The 17,640-nt window shown below is 45.1% G+C and overlaps 2 protein-coding genes across 2 annotated transcripts in view; one reads left to right on the plus strand and one right to left on the minus strand.

Moving 5' to 3' along the window:
• LOC121530810 (testican-2) overlaps positions 1 to 9,365 on the plus strand; it is an 86,208-nt gene extending 76,843 nt beyond the window's left edge. The window contains exon 12 of the mRNA XM_045209905.1: positions 7,564 to 9,365. Coding sequence (XP_045065840.1) covers positions 7,564 to 7,703 — 140 coding nt within the window. The 3' untranslated portion in view covers positions 7,704 to 9,365. The remainder of the gene's footprint in view (positions 1 to 7,563) is intronic.
• Positions 9,366 to 12,983: 3,618 nt separating this feature from the next.
• On the minus strand, positions 12,984 to 17,502 carry sar1aa (secretion associated, Ras related GTPase 1Aa). The gene is made up of 7 exons (XM_041836065.2): positions 17,416 to 17,502; positions 16,915 to 16,987; positions 16,690 to 16,809; positions 16,521 to 16,586; positions 16,275 to 16,378; positions 15,938 to 16,069; positions 12,984 to 15,556 (listed from the first exon to the last, which is right to left on the minus strand). The coding sequence occupies exons 2-7, from the start codon at positions 16,970 to 16,972 to the stop codon at positions 15,440 to 15,442; spliced, it is 597 nt and encodes a 198-aa protein (XP_041691999.2). The 5' UTR covers positions 16,973 to 16,987; positions 17,416 to 17,502; the 3' UTR covers positions 12,984 to 15,439.
• Between the last annotated feature and the right edge of the window lie 138 nt (positions 17,503 to 17,640).

The raw sequence follows: 17,640 nt of genomic DNA on the forward strand, positions 1-17,640 counted from the left end.
CTTCATTGTAAAGGGTTTAAACACTGTTTCCCCATGCTTGTTCAATGAACCATAAACAATTGATGAACATGCACCTGTGGAACGGTCGTTAAGACACTAACAGCTTACAGACGGTAGGCGATTAAGGTCACAGTTATGAAAACTTAGGACACTAAAGAGGCCTTACTACTGACTCTGAAAAACACCAAAAGAAAGATGCCCAGGGTCCCTGCTCATCTGCGTGAACGTGCCTTAGGCATGCTGCAAGGAGGCATGAGGACTGCAGATGTGGCCAAAGCAATAAATTGCAATGTCCATACTGTGAGACGCCTAAGACAGCGCTACAGGGAGACAGGACGGACAGCTGATCGTCCTTGCAGTGGCAGACCACGTGTAACAACACCTGCAAAGGATCGGTACATCTGAACATCACACCTGCGGGACAGGTACAGGATGGCAGCAACAACTGCCCGATTTACACCAGGAACGCACAATCCCTCCATCAGTGCTCAGACTGTCCGCAATAGGCTGAGAGAGGCTGGACTGAGGGCTTATAGGCCTGTTGTAAGGCAGGTCCTCGCGGTTTTGTCTCACCGGGGTGATGGTCGGATTCGCGTTTATCGTCGAAGGAATGAGCGTTACACCGAGGCCTGTACTCTGGAGCGGGATCGATTTGGAGGTGGAGGGTCCGTCATGGTCTGGGGCGGTGTGTCACAGCATCATCGGACTGAGCTTGTTGTCATTGCAGGCAATCTCAACGCTGTGCGTTACAGGGAAGACATCCTCCTCCCTCATGTGGTACCCTTCCTGCAGGCTCATCCTGACATGACCCTCCAGCATGACAATGCCACCAGCCATACTGCTCGTTCTGTGTGTGATTTCCTGCAAGACAGGAATGTCAGTGTTCTGCCATGGCCAGCGAAGAGCCCGGATCTCAATCCCATTGAGCACGTCTGGGACCTGTTGGATCGGAGGGTGAGGGCTAGGGCCATTCCCCCCAGAAATGTCCGGGAACTTGCAGGTGCCTTGGTAGAAGAGTGGGGTAACATCTCACAGCAAGAACTGGCAAATATGGTGCAGTCCACGAGGAGGAGATACACAGCAGTACTTAATGCAGCTGGTGGCCACACCAGACACTGACTGTTACTTTTGATTTTGACCCCCGTTTTGTTCAGGGACACATTATTCAATTTCTGTTAGTCACATGTCTGTGGAACTTGTTCAGTTTATGTCTCTGTTGTTGAATCTTGTTATGTTCATACAAATATTTACACATGTTAAGTTTGCTGAAAATAAACGCAGTTGACAGTGAGAGGACGTTTCTTTTTTTGCTTAGTTTAGAACAAAAAGGCAACCTAACCAGAATGAATGGCCAGCCGGCTTGGCTAGCAACCATAGATGTGTCGGGACTAGGCCTATATTTTCGCTGAGGTATGAAGTAATAGCCTATGAATACGTTTATCAAAATAACGTTTTTTATTTAATTGGTAAGCTGTTGTAGAAAAGCAATTGTACACTCGAGGTTGTGCAAAACTACTTTTTTAGCACGGCTGTGCTAAAAGCAAACAGGAAAACGCTCATCCAGAGGCGGCGCTCCTAGTGGCCGGGGACTTTAATGCAGGGAAACTTAAATGAGTTTGACCTCATTTCTACCAGCGTGTTAAATGTGCAACCAGAGGGGGGAAAAAAACTCTAGACCACCTTTACTCCACACACAGAGACGCATACAAAGCTCTCCCTCACCCTTCATTTGGCAAATCTGACCATAATTCTATCATCCTGATTCCTGCTTACAAGCAAAAACTAAAGCAGGAAGCACCAGTGACTCAGTCAATAAAAAAGTGGTCAGATGAAGCAGATGCTAAGCTACAGGACTGTTTTGTTAGCACAGACTGGAATATGTTCCGGGATTCTTCCGATGGCATTGAGGTGTACACCACATCAGTCACTGGCTTCATCAATAAGTGCATCGATGACGTCGTCCCCACAGTGACTGTACTTACATACCCTAACCAGAAGCCATGGATTACAGGCAACATCCGCACTGAGCTAAAGGGTAGAGCTGCCGCTTTCAAGGAGCGGGACTCTAACCCGGAAGCTTATAAGAAATCCCGCTATGCCCTCCGACGAACCATCAAACAGGCAAAGCGTCAATACAGGACTAAGATCGAATCGTACTACACCGGCTCCGACGCTCGTCGGATGTGGCAGGGCTTGCAAACTATTACAGAGTACAAAGGGCAGCACAGCCGCGAGCTGCCAAGTGACACGAGCCTACCAGACGAGCTAAATTACTTCTATGCTCGCTTCGAGGCAAGTAACACTGAAACATGCATGAGCGCATCAGCTGTTCCGGACGACTGTGTGATCACGCTCTCCGTAGCCGATGTGAGTAAGACCTTTAAACAGGTCAACATTCACAAGGCCGCAGGGCCAGACGGATTACCAGGACGTGTACTCCGAGCATGCGCTGACCAACTGGCAAGTGTCTTCACTGGCATTTTCAACCTCTCCCTGTCTGAGTCTGTAATACCAACATGTTTCAAGCAGACCACCATAGTCCCTGTGCCCAAGAACACTAAGGTAACCTGCCTAAATGACTACCGACCCGCAGCACTCACGTCTGTAGCCATGAAGTGCTTTGAAAGGCTGGTCATGGCTCACATCAACACCATTATCCCAGAAACCCTAGACCCACTCCAATTTGCATACCGCCCCAACAGATCCACAGATGATGCAATCTCTATTGCGCTCCACACTGCCCTTTCACACCTGGACAAAAGGAACACCTATGTGAGAATGCTATTCATTGACTACAGCTCAGCGTTCAACACCATAGTGCCCTCAAAGCTCATCACTAAGCTAAGGACCCTGGGACTAAACACCTCCCTCTGCAACTGGATCCTGGACTTCCTGACGGGCCGCCCCCCAGGTGGTAAGGGTAGGTAACAACCCATCCGCCACGCTGATCCTCAACACGGGGGCACCTCAGGGTGCATGCTCAGTCCCCTCCTGTACTCCCTGTTCACCCATGACTGCATGGCCAGGCACGACTCCAACACCATCATTAAGTTTGCAGATGATAGTGGTAGGCCTGATCACCGACAACGACAAGACAGCCTATAGGGAGGCTCAATTGGGTTGAGGCCGGGGGATTGTGGAGGCCAGGTCATCTGATGCAGCACTCCATCACTCTCCTTCTTGGTAAAATAGCCCTTACACAGCCTGGAGGTGTGTTGAGTCATTGTCCTGTTGAAAAACAAATGATAGTTCCACTAAGCCCAAACCAGAATGGATGGCGTATCGCTGCAGAATGCTGTGGTAGCCATGCTGGTTAAGTGTGCCATGAATTCTAAATAAATCACTGACAGTGTCACCAGCAAAGCACCCCCACACCATAACACCTCCTCCTCCATTCTTTACGGTGGGAACCACACATGCAGAGATCATCCGTTCACCCACACCGCGTCACACAAAGACATGGTGGTTGGAACCAAAAATCTCAAATTTGGACTCCAGACCAAAGGACACATTTCCACCGGTCTAATGTCCATTGCTCGTGTTTCTTGGCCCAAGCAAGTCTCTTCTTATTATTGGTGTCTTTTAGTAGTGGTTTCTTTGCAGCAATTCGACCATGAAGGCCTGATTCACACAGTCCCCTCTGAACAGTTGATGTTGAGATGTGTCTGTGACTTGAACTCTGTGAAGCATTTATTTGGGCTGCAATTTCTGAGGCTGGTAACTCTAATGAACTTATCCTCTGCAGCAGAGGTAACTCTGGGTCTGCCATTCCTATGGCGGTCCTCAAGAGAGCCAGTTTCATCATAGCGCTTGATGGTTTTTGCGACTGCACTTGAAGAAACGTTCAAAGTTCTTGAAATGTTCCGTATTGACTGACCTTCATGCCTTAAAGTAATGATGGACTGTCGTTTCTCTTTGCTTATTTGAGCTGTTCTTGCCATAATATGGACTTGGTGTTTTACCAAATAGGGCTATCTTCTGTATACCCCCCCTACCTTGTCACAACACAACTGATTGGCTCAAACGCATTAAGAAGGAAATTAATTCCACAAATTAACTTTTAAGAAGGCACACCTGTTAATTGAAATGCATTCCAGGTGACTACCTCATGAAGCTGGTTGAGAGAATGCCAAGAGTGTGCAAAGCTGTCATCAAGGCAAAGGGTGGCTATTTGAAGAATCTCAAATATAAAATATATTTTGATTTGTTTAACACTTCTTTGGTTACTACATGATTCCATGTGTTATTTCATAGTTTTGATGTCTTCACTATTATTCTACAACGTAAAAAAATTGTCAAAATAAAGAAAAACCCTTGAATGAGTAGGTGTGTCCAAACCTTTGACTGGTAGTGTACGTTTTACCAGAGGCAGACTATGATCGATAATGTCAAAAGCCGCACTGAAGTCTAACAAAACAGCCCCCAACAATATTTTTATCATGCTGTGCTTGTTGAATGTCCTTCCCTATAAGCGTGCTGAAAGTCTGTCGTCAATTTGTTTACTGTAAAATAGCATTGTATTTGGTCAAACACAATTCTTTCCAGAAGTTTACTAAGGTTTGGTAACAGGCTGATTGGCTTTACTATTCTTGGGGTAGTGGAATGACTTTAGCTTCCCTCCAGACCTGAGGGCCACACTTTCTAGTAGGCTTAAATTGAAGATATGGCAAATAGGAGTAGCAATATCGTCCGCTATTTTCCATCCAGGTTGTCAGACCCCGGTGGCTTGCCATTGCTGATAGACAACAATCATATTTTCACCTCTTCCACACTCACTTTACGGAATTCAAAAGTTAAAATGCTTGTCTTTCATAATTTGGTCAGATATACTTGGATGTGTAGTGTCAGCGTTTGTTGCTGGCATGTCATGCCTAAATCTGCTAATCTTGCCAATGAAAAAGTCATTAAAGTAGTTGGCAAAATCAGTGGGTTTTGTGATGAATGAGCCATTTGATTCAATGAATGATGGAGTCGAGTTTGCCTTTTTACCAATATTTAAATTAAGGTGCTCCAAAGCTTTTTACTATCATTCTTTATATCATATATTTTTGTTTCATAGTATAGTTTCTTTTTATTAAGTTTAGTCACATGATTTCTCAATTTGCAGTATGTTTGCCAATCGGTTGGGCTGCCAGACTTATTTGCCATTCCTTTTGCCTCATCCCTCTCAACCATACCATTTTTCAATTCCTCATAAATCCAAGGAGATTTAACAGTTTTTTCAGTAATTTTCTTAATGGCTTCATGCTTATTAGTAACTGGAATAAGCAATTTCATAAATGTGTCAAGTGCAGCGTCTGGTTGCTCCTCATTACACACCACGGACCAACAAATATTCTTTACACCAACAACATAGGAATCACTACAAAACGTCTTGTACACTATATTAGGCCCAGCCTTTGGTACTTTGGTTTCCCTAGATATGGCTACTATATTGTGATCACTACATCCTATGGATTAGGATACTGCTTTAAAGCAATCCTCCTCCCTTAATCAATTACCTGACTTTTCCAAGCCAAAATATATTTTTAGCCTCCTCGAGAGACATGCTAAGCCCTGTAGTCCCTCCACTTCAAACTCCATCTGTATAGGGCTGTAGGGCTGTATAGGGCTGTATAGGGCTGTAGGGCTGTATAGGGCTGTAGGGCTGTATAGGGCTGTATAGGGCTGTAGGGCTGTATAGGGCTGTAGGGCTGTATAGGGCTGTAGGGCTGTATAGGGCTGTAGGGCTGTATAGGGCTGTAGGGCTGTATAGGGCTGTAGGGCTGTGTAGGGCTGTGTAGGGCTGTGTAGGGCTGTATAGGGCTGTATAGGGCTATAGGGCTGTAGGGCTGTAGGGCTGTATAGGGCTGTATAGGGCTGTAGGGCTGTATAGGGCTGTAGGGCTGTATAGGGCTGTGTAGGGCTGTAGGGCTGTGTAGGGCTGTATAGGGCTGTATAGGGCTGTATAGGGCTGTATAGGGCTGTAGGACTGTATAGGGCTGTATAGGGCTATAGGGCTGTATAGGGCTGTATAGGGCTGTAGGGCTGTAGGGCTGTATAGGGCTGTGTAGGGCTGTATAGGGCTGTATAGGGCTGTATAGGGCTGTGTAGGGCTGTAGGGCTGTATAGGGCTGTAGGGCTGTATAGGGCTGTAGGGCTGTATAGGGCTGTATAGGGCTGTAGGGCTGTATAGGGCTGTAGGGCTGTATAGGGCTGTAGGGCTGTATAGGGCTGTGTAGGGCTGTATAGGGCTGTAGGGCTGTGTAGGGCTGTATAGGGCTGTATAGGGCTGTAGGGCTGTATAGGGCTGTATAGGGCTGTATAGGGCTGTAGGGCTGTATAGGGCTGTAGGGCTGTGTAGGGCTGTATAGGGCTGTATAGGGCTGTAGGGCTGTATAGGGCTGTAGGGCTGTAGGGCTGTAGGGCTGTATAGGGCTGTAGGGCTGTATAGGGCTGCAGGGCTGTATAAGGCTGTATAGGGCTGTAGGGCTGTATAGGGCTGTAGGGCTGTATAGGGCTGTATAGGGCTGTAGGGCTGTATAGGGCTGTGTAGGGCTGTATAGGGCTGTAGGGCTGTATAGGGCTGTAGGGCTGTATAGGGCTGTAGGGCTGTGTAGGGCTGTAGGGCTGTGTAGGGCTGTGTAGGGCTGTATAGGGCTGTATAGGGCTGTAGGGCTGTATAGGGCTGTAGGGCTGTATAGGGCTGTAGGGCTGAGGTGTAGGGCTGTATAGGGCTGTAGGGCTGTGTAGGGCTGTGTAGGGCTGTATAGGGCTGTAGGGCTGTATAGGGCTGTAGGGCTGTATAGGGCTGTATAGGGCTTTAGGGCTGTATAGGGCTGTAGGGCTGTATAGGGCTGTAGGGCTGTAGGGCTGTATAGGGCTGTAGGGCTGTATAGGGCTGTATAGGGCTGTATAGGGCTGTAGGGCTGTATAGGGCTGTAGGGCTGTATAGGGCTGTAGGGCTGTATAGGGCTGTAGGGCTGTATATGGCTGTAGGGCTGTATAGGGCTGTAGGGCTGTATAGGGCTGTAGGGCTGTATAGGGCTGTAGGGCTGTGTAGGGCTGTAGGGCTGTATAGGGCTGTAGGGCTGTATAGGGCTGTAGGGCTGTATAGGGCTGTAGGGCTGTATAGGGCTGTATAGGGCTGTATAGGGCTGTAGGGATGTAGGGCTGTATAGGGCTGTATAGGGCTGTAGGGCTGTATAGGGCTGTATAGAGCTGTAGGGCTGTATAGGGCTAAAACAAAATGGCTTTTGGTCTTATAATAAGACCAAGATTGAAACAAATGCACTGTGCGGACATCACACTGCACTGAACAGTCAAGAGCAGTGGGAAGGCCATGGCGGTGTGGTGTGGTTTGTTTGAATTTAATCAGTATTAAAGGGATAGTTAATTTAAATAAAAAATACAAATTTCTTTCCTTACCCTGAAAGCAGTTTATGGACAAGGAGAGACTGCAATATGTACCAGTATTAACTACCTACAAACATTCTACTGTATGTTACCTTGTGTCTTTTGTCACATGAAATCATAGGAATTGTTAACTGAGAAATAATCCTTTCATTTCATCCCTCGTTCCAGATGAGCTGGTGGGATATTCTGGAGGTTTTGGGAGTGGCGTGGGATGGGAGGATGAGGAGGAGAAGGAGGCGGAGGAGAACGGAGAAGAGGCGGAGGAGGAGGAAGAGGGGGAGGCAGACGACGGAGGATACATCTGGTAGAACTGAACACAAACGGAGAGCCTGGTCGCGACGAATCCACTGGCCTACAACTGCAGGGATGATGGCTGAGGCGGCATCCCAAATGGCACCCTATTCCCTATATAGTGCACTACTTTAGACCAGGGCTCATAGGGACGCCCATAGGACCCCCTGGTCAAAAGGTAGTGCACTATATAGGGAATAGGGTGCCATTTGGGACGCAAGCATCTTTCTCTCCGAACAGAAAAAGATTTGGGGATTTCGGGGCGGGTTATGGAATTCTGTCTGTATTGTCCCCTGTGGATATGGGGAGTGGGAGGTGAGGGGTGAGGGGTGAGGGGCCCACGGTACAGTGGTGAGATTGCTAGTTTTTGTCTTAAATATGTGAATTATTGCTTCATTCTTTTCTGTTTTGTGAGCAAGAGAGCGTCCTGTTTCGCGGTTTCTGAAGAACAGCATCTAGCGACATCATAGAGTACTATCGTCGGGTAATCTATCTGTCCATCAACTGTTACTGTCAGAAACGCATCTAAATTATACATTTATTTTCCACTGTGAACAATTGCTTGGATATTGAAATCACAGTTCTGCTAAAATGGAACAGATTGAGTGGAAAATGGTTCAGTACGTGGTTATGTTGCCAAAATCAGAGTTGCTGCGTATATAAATCCTGTAGCAATGATCTATGAAGCGAAACAACAAGACTAGCGGGAAGAAATGGCACCTTATTCCCTTGATAGTGCACTACTTTTGATGAGGGCCCATAAAGCTTTGGTCTAAAGTCGTGCACTATGCAGGGATTAGGGTGCCATTTGGGATGAATCCTCTCTTTAGGGGGTGATTCCACCACTGAGAGAAATTGTTATTTTCTCTTAATCGTTTCTTACGAAGCATATTTCTCATTTAGATTTTGACAAAATGTCGTCAAAAGTAATGTTACTCATTGGATAATTAGTCAAAATAGTCAATGTGTTTCCTGAATTATGTAGATAAATACAGTACTTAGAAACAGGGTTGTTATTAAGGAAGGTTTTGTGCTACTATATTACTAAAGGTATACTGATGTACACGGCTCTCGGCTCTCTATAAACCTTTAAAATATTATGTCGATTAACATAGACACAATGACTACTAATATCTCTCATGAAACTGCTAAGGGACCTTTGTTACCTATTGTATTATTTAAACTCAGAACTTGTAGAATGTATATTACTTGTCCCAACAACCAACACCACCAAGGTTACGTCCCAAATGGCACCCTTATTCCCTATATAATGCACTACTTTAGACCAGGGCCCATATGACTCTGGTCAAAAGTAGTGCACTATATAGAGAATAGTCTGCCATATAGGGAATAGTCTACCATTTGGGACGCCGACACTACCTTACCTATGGAACTTTGTAAATCACTTCAAAGAATGTGTCAGTCAATGTTCTATTCTCAGTCTGCTACTTACATCTTTATTTTGGTGTTTATAAAACGATGTGTATGCTACTTGAAGTTCTGCGTGTATACTTGAATTTTCACTGTTAGATTGTTTTCCATGAGTATATTGTTACCATGTGTTTTCATCATTACCCCCATCACTTTAGTTGTTTTTAGTATTTGCACGTTATAGTGAACATGAATGTACCTCTAGGCTGAGCACTTTACTATTAAAGGCATTGGGCCCAAAACCTCTAGCTTTTTCAGTACTACTTTACAAATACCTTCCCTGTTGCAATTTTAGTAAGAGTTGAGAGGTAAATATCTGAATCCTTTCTAACGTGATATCTGTTGGAGAGTCAGAATATATAGTGATGCATAATGTATATGATCAACAAAATTACTGACAATGGATAGTTACAAAAATTCTAACAAACAAGGATAATTATAGGATTCTTTACTTCAAGTCTCTATGACCTAAAATGGAAGTTTATGTCAGAGCTGAACGTGGAGACAGGTTTTCATTTCATTGGTCCTAAGCTGCCTCCCAACGTCAGGACATGAAACTGCACTCTCAACAGGCTCAACCATAGCTCAGTGGTCTCAACCATAGCTCAGTGGTCTCAACCATAGCTCAGTGGTCTCGTCCATAGCTCAGTGGTCTCGTCCATAGCTCAGTGGTCTCGTCCATAGCTCAGTGGTCTCAACCATAGCTCAGTGGTCTCGTCCATAGCTCAGTGGTCTCGTCCATAGCTCAGTGGTCCCGTCCATAGCTCAGTGGTCTCGTCCATAGCTCAGTGGTCTCGTCCATAGCTCAGTGGTCTCAACCATAGCTCAGTGGTCTCAACCATAGCTCAGTGGTCTCGTACATAGTTCAGTGGTCTCGTCCATAGCTCAGTGGTCCCGTCCATAGCTCAGTGGTCTCGTCCATAGCTCAGTGGTCTCGACCATAGCTCAGTGGTCTCAACCATAGCTCAGTGGTCTCAACCATAGCTCAGTGGTCTCGTCCATAGCTCAGTGGTCCCGTCCATAGCTCAGTGGTCTCAACCATAGCTCAGTGGTCTCAACCATAGCTCAGTGGTCCCAACCATAGCTCAGTGGTCTCAACAGCAAAGTATCTGGGTGCTGAAGACACAGGTGAAAGCCACGTAAACCATAGAACACTACTGAGATGCACCCTTTCGCACATGGATTTCTCCCCTCTGGGGGAATTTAAAGGCATGACACGGCAGATGCTGAGCCACTGTTGTCCCTGTGGTGTGACAGGCAGAAGAGGATACCGCTCTGGAAGCAGATAAATAATGTACAGGCTCAAAGTGAGATTTGCCATCTTCGTCTGTATCCCAAATGGCACCCTATTGCCTTTGTAGTGCACTACTTTTGATCAGGGCCCATAGGGTGAACTAGATAAAGAATGGGGTGGGGTGGGGGGGGGGGCAGTATGAAAATGTATGCACTCACTAACTGTAAGTCGCTCTGGATAAGAGCGTCTGTTAAAATGTAATGAACTCTTTGGAAGTTACTTGATAGCAGCCCTGCACCGAAGATTATACTTTTAGTTAATTGCGTATTTATACAGTATTTGCAAATAATGCTGGTCTCAAACATACTTTAATATCACGTGTAGATTAGAAGTGTGGATTTGTAGCGTTTGCAATATATTTACATCATTTAGCAGACACTCTTATCCAGAGCGACTTACAAATTGGTGCATTCACCTTATAGCCAGTGGGACAACCACTAATTTTTATTTTTTTTATGGGGGGGTGGGGGGTAGAAGGATTACTTTATACACTTAAACAACACAATGTAACTCCAAGTCAATCACACTTCTGTGAAATCAAACTGTCCACTTAGGAAGCAACACTGATTGACAATACATTTCACATGCTGTTGTGCAAATGGAATAGACAACAGGTGGAAATTATAGGCAATTAGCAAGACACCCCAAATAAAGGAGTGGTTTTGCAGGTGGTGACCACAGACCACTTCTCAGTTCCTATGCTTCCTGGCTGATGTTTTGGTCACTTTTGAATGCTGGCGGTGCTTTCACTCTAGTGGTAGCATGAGACGGAGTCTACAACCCACACAAGTGGCTCAGGTAGTGCAGCTCATCCAGGATGGCACATCAATGCGAGCTGTGGCAAGAAGGTTTGCTGTGTCTGTCAGCGTAGTGTACAGAGCATGGAGGCGCTACCAGGAGACAGGCCAGTATATCAGGAGACGTGGAGGAGGCCGTAGGAGGGCAACAACCCAGCAGCAGGAACGCTACCTCCGCCTTTGTGCAAGGAGGAGCAGGAGGAGCACTGCCAGAGCCCTGCAAAATGACCTCCAGCAGGCCACAAATGTGCATTTGTCTGCTCAAACGGTCAGAAACAGACTCCATGAGGGTGGTATGAGGGCCCGACGTCCACAGGTGGGGGTTGTGCTTACAGCCCAACACCGTGCAGGACATTTGGCATTTGCCAGAGAACACCAAGATTGGCAAATTCGCCACTGGCGCCCTGTGCTCTTCACAGATGAAAGCAGGTTCACACTGAGCACATGTGACAGACGTGACAGAGTCTGGAGACGCCGTGGAGAACGTTCTGCTGCCTGCAACATCCTCCAGCATGACCGGTTTGGCGGTGGGTCAGTCATGGTGTGGGGTGGCATTTCTTTGGGGGGCCGCACAGCCCTCCATGTGCTCGCCAGAGGTAGCCTGACTGCCATTAGGTACCGAGATGAGATCCTCAGACCCCTTGTGAGACCATATGCTGGTGCGGTTGGCCCTGGGTTCCTCCTAATGCAAGACAATGCTAGACCTCATGTGGCTGGAGTGTGTCAGCAGTTCCTGCAAGAGGAAGGCATTGATGCTATGGACTGGCCCGCCCGTTCCCCAGACCTGAATCCAATTGAGCACATCTGGGACAACATGTCTTGCTCCATCCACCAACGCCACGTTGCACCACAGACTGTCCAGGAGTTGGCGGATGCTTTAGTCCAGGTCTGGGAGGAGATCCCTCAGGAGACCATCCGCCACTTCATCAGGAGCATGCCCAGGCGTTGTAGGGAGGTCATACAGGCACGTGGAGGCCACACACACTACTGAGCCTCATTTTGACTTGTTTTAAGGACATTACATCAAAGTTGGATCAGCCTGTAGTGTGGTTTTCCACTTTAATTTTGAGTGTGAATCCAAATCCAGACCTCCATGGGTTGATACATTTGATTTCCATTGATCATTTTTGTGTGATTTTGTTGTCAGCACATTCAACTATGTAAAGAAAAAAGTATTTAATAAGATTATTTCATTCATTCAGATCTAGGATGTGTTATTTTAGTGTTCCCTTTATTTTTGTGAGCAGTGTACTATTCCAGGTATTCCTTAAAGAGGTAGGGTTTCAAGTGTCTCCGGAAGGTGGTCAGTAACTCCGCTGTCCTGGCGTCGTGGGAGAGCTTGTTCCACCATTGGGGTGCCAGAGCAGCAAATAGCTTTGACTGGGCTGAGCGGGAACTGTGCTTCTGTAGAGGTAGGGGAGCTAGCAGGCCAGAGGTGGATGAACGTAGTGCCCTTGTTTGGGTGTAGGGTCTGATCAGAGCCTGAAGGTAAGGAGGTGCCGTTCTCCTCACAGCTCCGTAGGCAAGCACCATGGTCTTGTAGTAGATGCAAGCCTCAACTGGAAGCCAGTGGAGTGTGCGGAGGAGCGGGGTGACGTGAGAGAACTTGGGAAGGTCAAACACCAGACGGGCTGCAGCGTTCTGGATAAGTTGTAGGGGTTTAATGGCACAGGCAGGGAGCCCAGCCAACAGCGAGTTGCAGTAATCCAGACGGGAGATGACAAGTGCCTGGATTATACATCTACAGCCCTACAACAAAACATGACAACTGAGGATTGATTGTTAAAAATATTTATGGAATTTCTCACATTAAAACGATCGGAGTTATCATAAATACCTCCAGTAATAATGTCTGCGTGCCAAATGACAGCCTATTCCTTATATAGTGCACTACATTTGACCAGGGCTAATAGGGCTTTGGTCAAAAGCAGTGCACTATATAGGGAATAGGGTGCTATTTGGGATACACCCTGCGTGTGTTGTCAGCCCAAGGACATTAATTGTACAAAGAAAGAGACCATCATACATTATTTACAATGAATACAGAAACGTTAATGATACTCAATAGTTAAATACTGATATTTAGCATTGGGGTCAGTTCCATCTCAATTCAGGTAGGAAACTGAAATTCCAATTCAATTTTTCCTCATTAAAAAGCTCTGAGAGAAATTGGAATATAAGTTTAGTTTATGAATTGAAATGGAACTGAGCCCAACACTGGCTGATACAAAGGCTGTTATTCCCAGAGATTCAGAGCTACAGGTGTACTCTCATATCATTGTACAGATAGTCAAGAAGTACCAGCAGCATTTCAACCATAGACTTGTCTGAATCACACAGCCAATACTTCACACCATGGACATTATAAATCATTTCTACAATGACCTACACAGCAGACAGGAAACGTGACAATTAGATCAACAAAAGGCTGAATCAAACTGCTGAAACTCTCCCCTCTATTTAAACTATAAGGCAGTATTAGCCTACATGGCAGGAAGTACCTGTTCCCATTAGTTCATTCTGATGATAAATAAACGAACAACTAAAATATGTCAGTGACGGCCATTTCAGATTGAATTAAATAGACCCCGACATCAAAATAATAAGAAATGTTGCAAATGACAGAGACTTAGAATGACAGAGAAGATTTACTAGTAGGCCTAGAAATATCTGGGACGTGTTCATTTTAGGGCCCGCAACAGAAAACATTAAAACATTTTGCAACTGAAAATGAAAATGAGTGTTTCCATTGTCCAAGTCCTTCCCCGTTTCAGTCCGTTTTCATCCGTTTGGTGCCTAATGAACATGACCCAGGTCTGCGACCAGGACCAGGCAAAGACCAAGGGCCCTATTCAAACTGGTGCCCAGGCTATCTGGTGTTTCCTTGAGTAGTACGTCACTCCAAGCATGCAAGTGGGATTTATTTTAAAACCAGACCGAATAGGGTCCAATATATCTATTTTTAACCCAGACCTGATTGAATAGGGACCCAATATATATATTTTTTTTCCAACGACACCTCTGCCAGAGCTGTGTTAGTAGAGTAGCATAGCCTTCTGTTAAGATTAGCATTGCAGTGGCCACTGATGGTCATTCCGCTTTATTGCTGCATACCATTGGAATGATGGCAATGGCGGTCTCTTGTTCTGGCCTGTTACAATGTACCTGCATATCATGCCACTATAGCCATTCATTCGTTGAACTGTAGTAGGATGAACATTACATCGCCACTATAACCCCCTCCAGGTCTATTATTTGTAAACATCCCAAAGTCACTTGCAAAAATAGTTTGCATACGTCTTTGGCTGAGTGCATTGAAGGCAATAGCTGCACGGACAATTACAATTGATCTCAAAACCCCCATGGATGCAAACCCCAAACGCCACCCTATTCCCTATTTAGTGCACTACTTTTGACCGGGACGCACAGAAAGTATGGGTTCTCTGAAGTTGGCACAAAAGTAGTGCACTATATATATATATAGTGAATATTGCTGCCATTTGGGACGCAGCCCATGTATCTAAACAGAATCAGGTCAAATGGACCCCAGCCCCTAAACTTCAGACAACATTTGCGCCGCTCTATTCGGTGCATTGGAACTTGGTCTGGGGGAATAATCATGCTCAGTCTATCTATTGTCTTTCATGTCCTCTTAGTGATATGACATCTTATTCTAGGTAGGAGTGCTATGTACAAGCAACAAGCATTGTACCACCACCATTCACATAAATATCCTTATAAATCAGTCACACAAATATCCTTATAATCTATTCCATTTACAACTACTTGGTCCATCATTTTTCAGAAATAATTAAAAAGTTCACAGTATAACTTATAAAGTTTTTTACATTCTTACATATCATCTGCCGTATACTGCAGCTTGAATTGCAGATATGATCAAATCCGTTGGATATAATTGGATACTCTAATTACATGCCAGGGAATGGGTTGACATTACACTTAATTAATGGACTAATATTAAACGCAAACCGATCTTGAATCTTGTGACCAATGAACCACTTTTAAAAGTTTGCATAGATTGAAAGGTTTCTAACTGACCAATTAATGCTGAAATTGACTCAATCAGAAAGCTGATTATTGACCATTGGGAGCTTCAGATCTTTCCACAGGGGGGTTGGAAGATAAGGGACATTTCCTTGTATAGCTTTTCTTCTTCATTTCCCCCAGAAAGATGGGAGTCCCGTTTAGTAAAAGAACCGCTGCCAAGATGTCAGTCGATGTATTGTGACAGCCATCTGAAGCCATCTCCATAGCCCTGCTTCTTCAGGACACTGCACATGAAGATCTCCAGAGGTCGTACCTGCAGATCCTTCAATGACACATTACTCTGGGAGAAGAACACAAGGTCAGCGGTTAAAGACCACTCCAGCTATTTTTTTAAAACTTTTCCAGTTGAAAAACATTATCCCAAGTATAAATACAGTAATGTACACACACTTGTGCCATGTCATAACATACCTGGACCACCTATTGAGATGTGCCTTTTGTTAAGTAAATCAGGTGTTTAATGAGGTGAAAATAGACTGGAGTGCCACTATCATTTTCTACCGCATACCTAAAGAACATGAATACTGTACCACACACATATAATTCAGACACACACGGTAGTTGTGTTATACACTCATCTGAAATGGCCTTTAAGAAAAAATATAACGACGTACCATATATACAAATCCCATAGGCCATGTCTATCTCTATGATTGCTTACCTTTCCAGTGCATTGACCATCGAGAGCGAACGCCTCTCTCAGTCCTCCCTCACTGATGGCTTCAGGACGGTCTATTTTGTTCCCCAGGACCAGCACGGGCACAGAGAGGATGGTCTCATCTGCTAACAGAGCCTGAACACACACACACACACACACACACACACACAGGGGAAAGAGGTTGAGTAATGAGACAGAGATGGGACAGTGAGAATGATTGTTGTGTGTCCTGGACTAACCTGCATTGATTGCTGCCTCACTGTGTGGGTTTTGTGTATGCATTTTTCATAATGAATATGTTGATAAATGAGGCCCATTGTGCGCAATGGAAGTGACTTACATCAAGTTCGATCTTGGATTCTGTAAGGCGGTCATGATCAGCACAGTCAACCAGAAAGACAACTCCATTGATAGCCGGCAGATAGTTCTTCCAAACTCTTCTAGCTGTGAAAGAGACAGAAGATGTAGCACATTATGTAATGTGTCAAGGTGCTGACCAAACCCTAGAAAGACAATGTAATGTCTCAAGATGCTGACCAAACCCTAGAAAGACGCAGTGGCCAACTTAGTTAGGCCTAAGTCTTACCTTGTACGTGACCGCCCAGATCAAACGTGGTGAATGTCATTCCAGCTATTGTCAACTCTTCCGATGCTTCAAGGAGAAACAAAACACATTTAAATCACTGACATTGTGTTCACTCCATTTACTGAACTTAAAACAACCCAATAATATACTTAGAAATTATGCTGCTTACTTGGATGCAATGTGGGCACATGCTGTCCAAGTCTGTCATCTTTCAGCATATGCAGAAGGGTCGTTTTACCAGCATTATCCAACCCCAGGAAAACCAGCTTCCCAGACTTTTTGTACAACCCTGGGAAAGTACATTGATAATTTAACTTTTGAGTTGGAAACACACACCACTCATTGTGACATGCAGTTATACTGACAATACATTTGAAGTCAAGTCAGAGATTACCTAAAAACTGTAGCACACCACTAAAGCCTCTGTAGATCCAATCAAAGAGGAATGACATTTCAGTGGTCTTTGCCTAAGGAAGAAGACAATCGGGAAGTTAACTAGCTAGCAAACACACTGACAACTTGTCAAGACGGGATCAACTTGTCTCACTGGATCAGCAGCATTTTGACAGTGCATCATGACTATATGGATAGCTACAGGCTCTCTTTACATAAGCAAATGCACTTGTTACTGCTGCTAGCCAGCTTTAGGTTTGTCAACAACAATACAAGTATTTTCTTATCCTAGCATGCTAGTTAGCGCCAGCTGATAGCTAACTTAGCTAGCTAGCTAGCTCGGCTACGTGGCTATCAGCTTAGCTAAAACCCTGGGCTCATGTGGACTAAGGACTCACAGACAGACAGCTCTCCATTTCGAAGTAAGGTATGACGGAACACAAGTAACGTTATGTAACTATATAAAAGACTGAATATTTTGAATAAAGCTGCCAAATCTTACCTCTCCCTGTCGACAATGACAGCTTTGTGTAGATTTTATTTTAGCGGATTCGATAAACGAACAGCTGATTGTATTGTTCTTCGACGTGACTTGGGGAACTACCTAACCATCCTAGTGGCGCACTAGCGCCGCCTGCTGTGTGGGAGCTTATTGTAACAGGATTATGACGCTCACCTTTCACCTACCTTTCCCATAAAATACCTCAAATCCTCTGCATATATTATA

This window comes from Coregonus clupeaformis, chromosome 31, assembly GCF_020615455.1.
Source record: "Coregonus clupeaformis isolate EN_2021a chromosome 31, ASM2061545v1, whole genome shotgun sequence".
Lineage (NCBI taxonomy): Eukaryota > Metazoa > Chordata > Actinopteri > Salmoniformes > Salmonidae > Coregonus > Coregonus clupeaformis.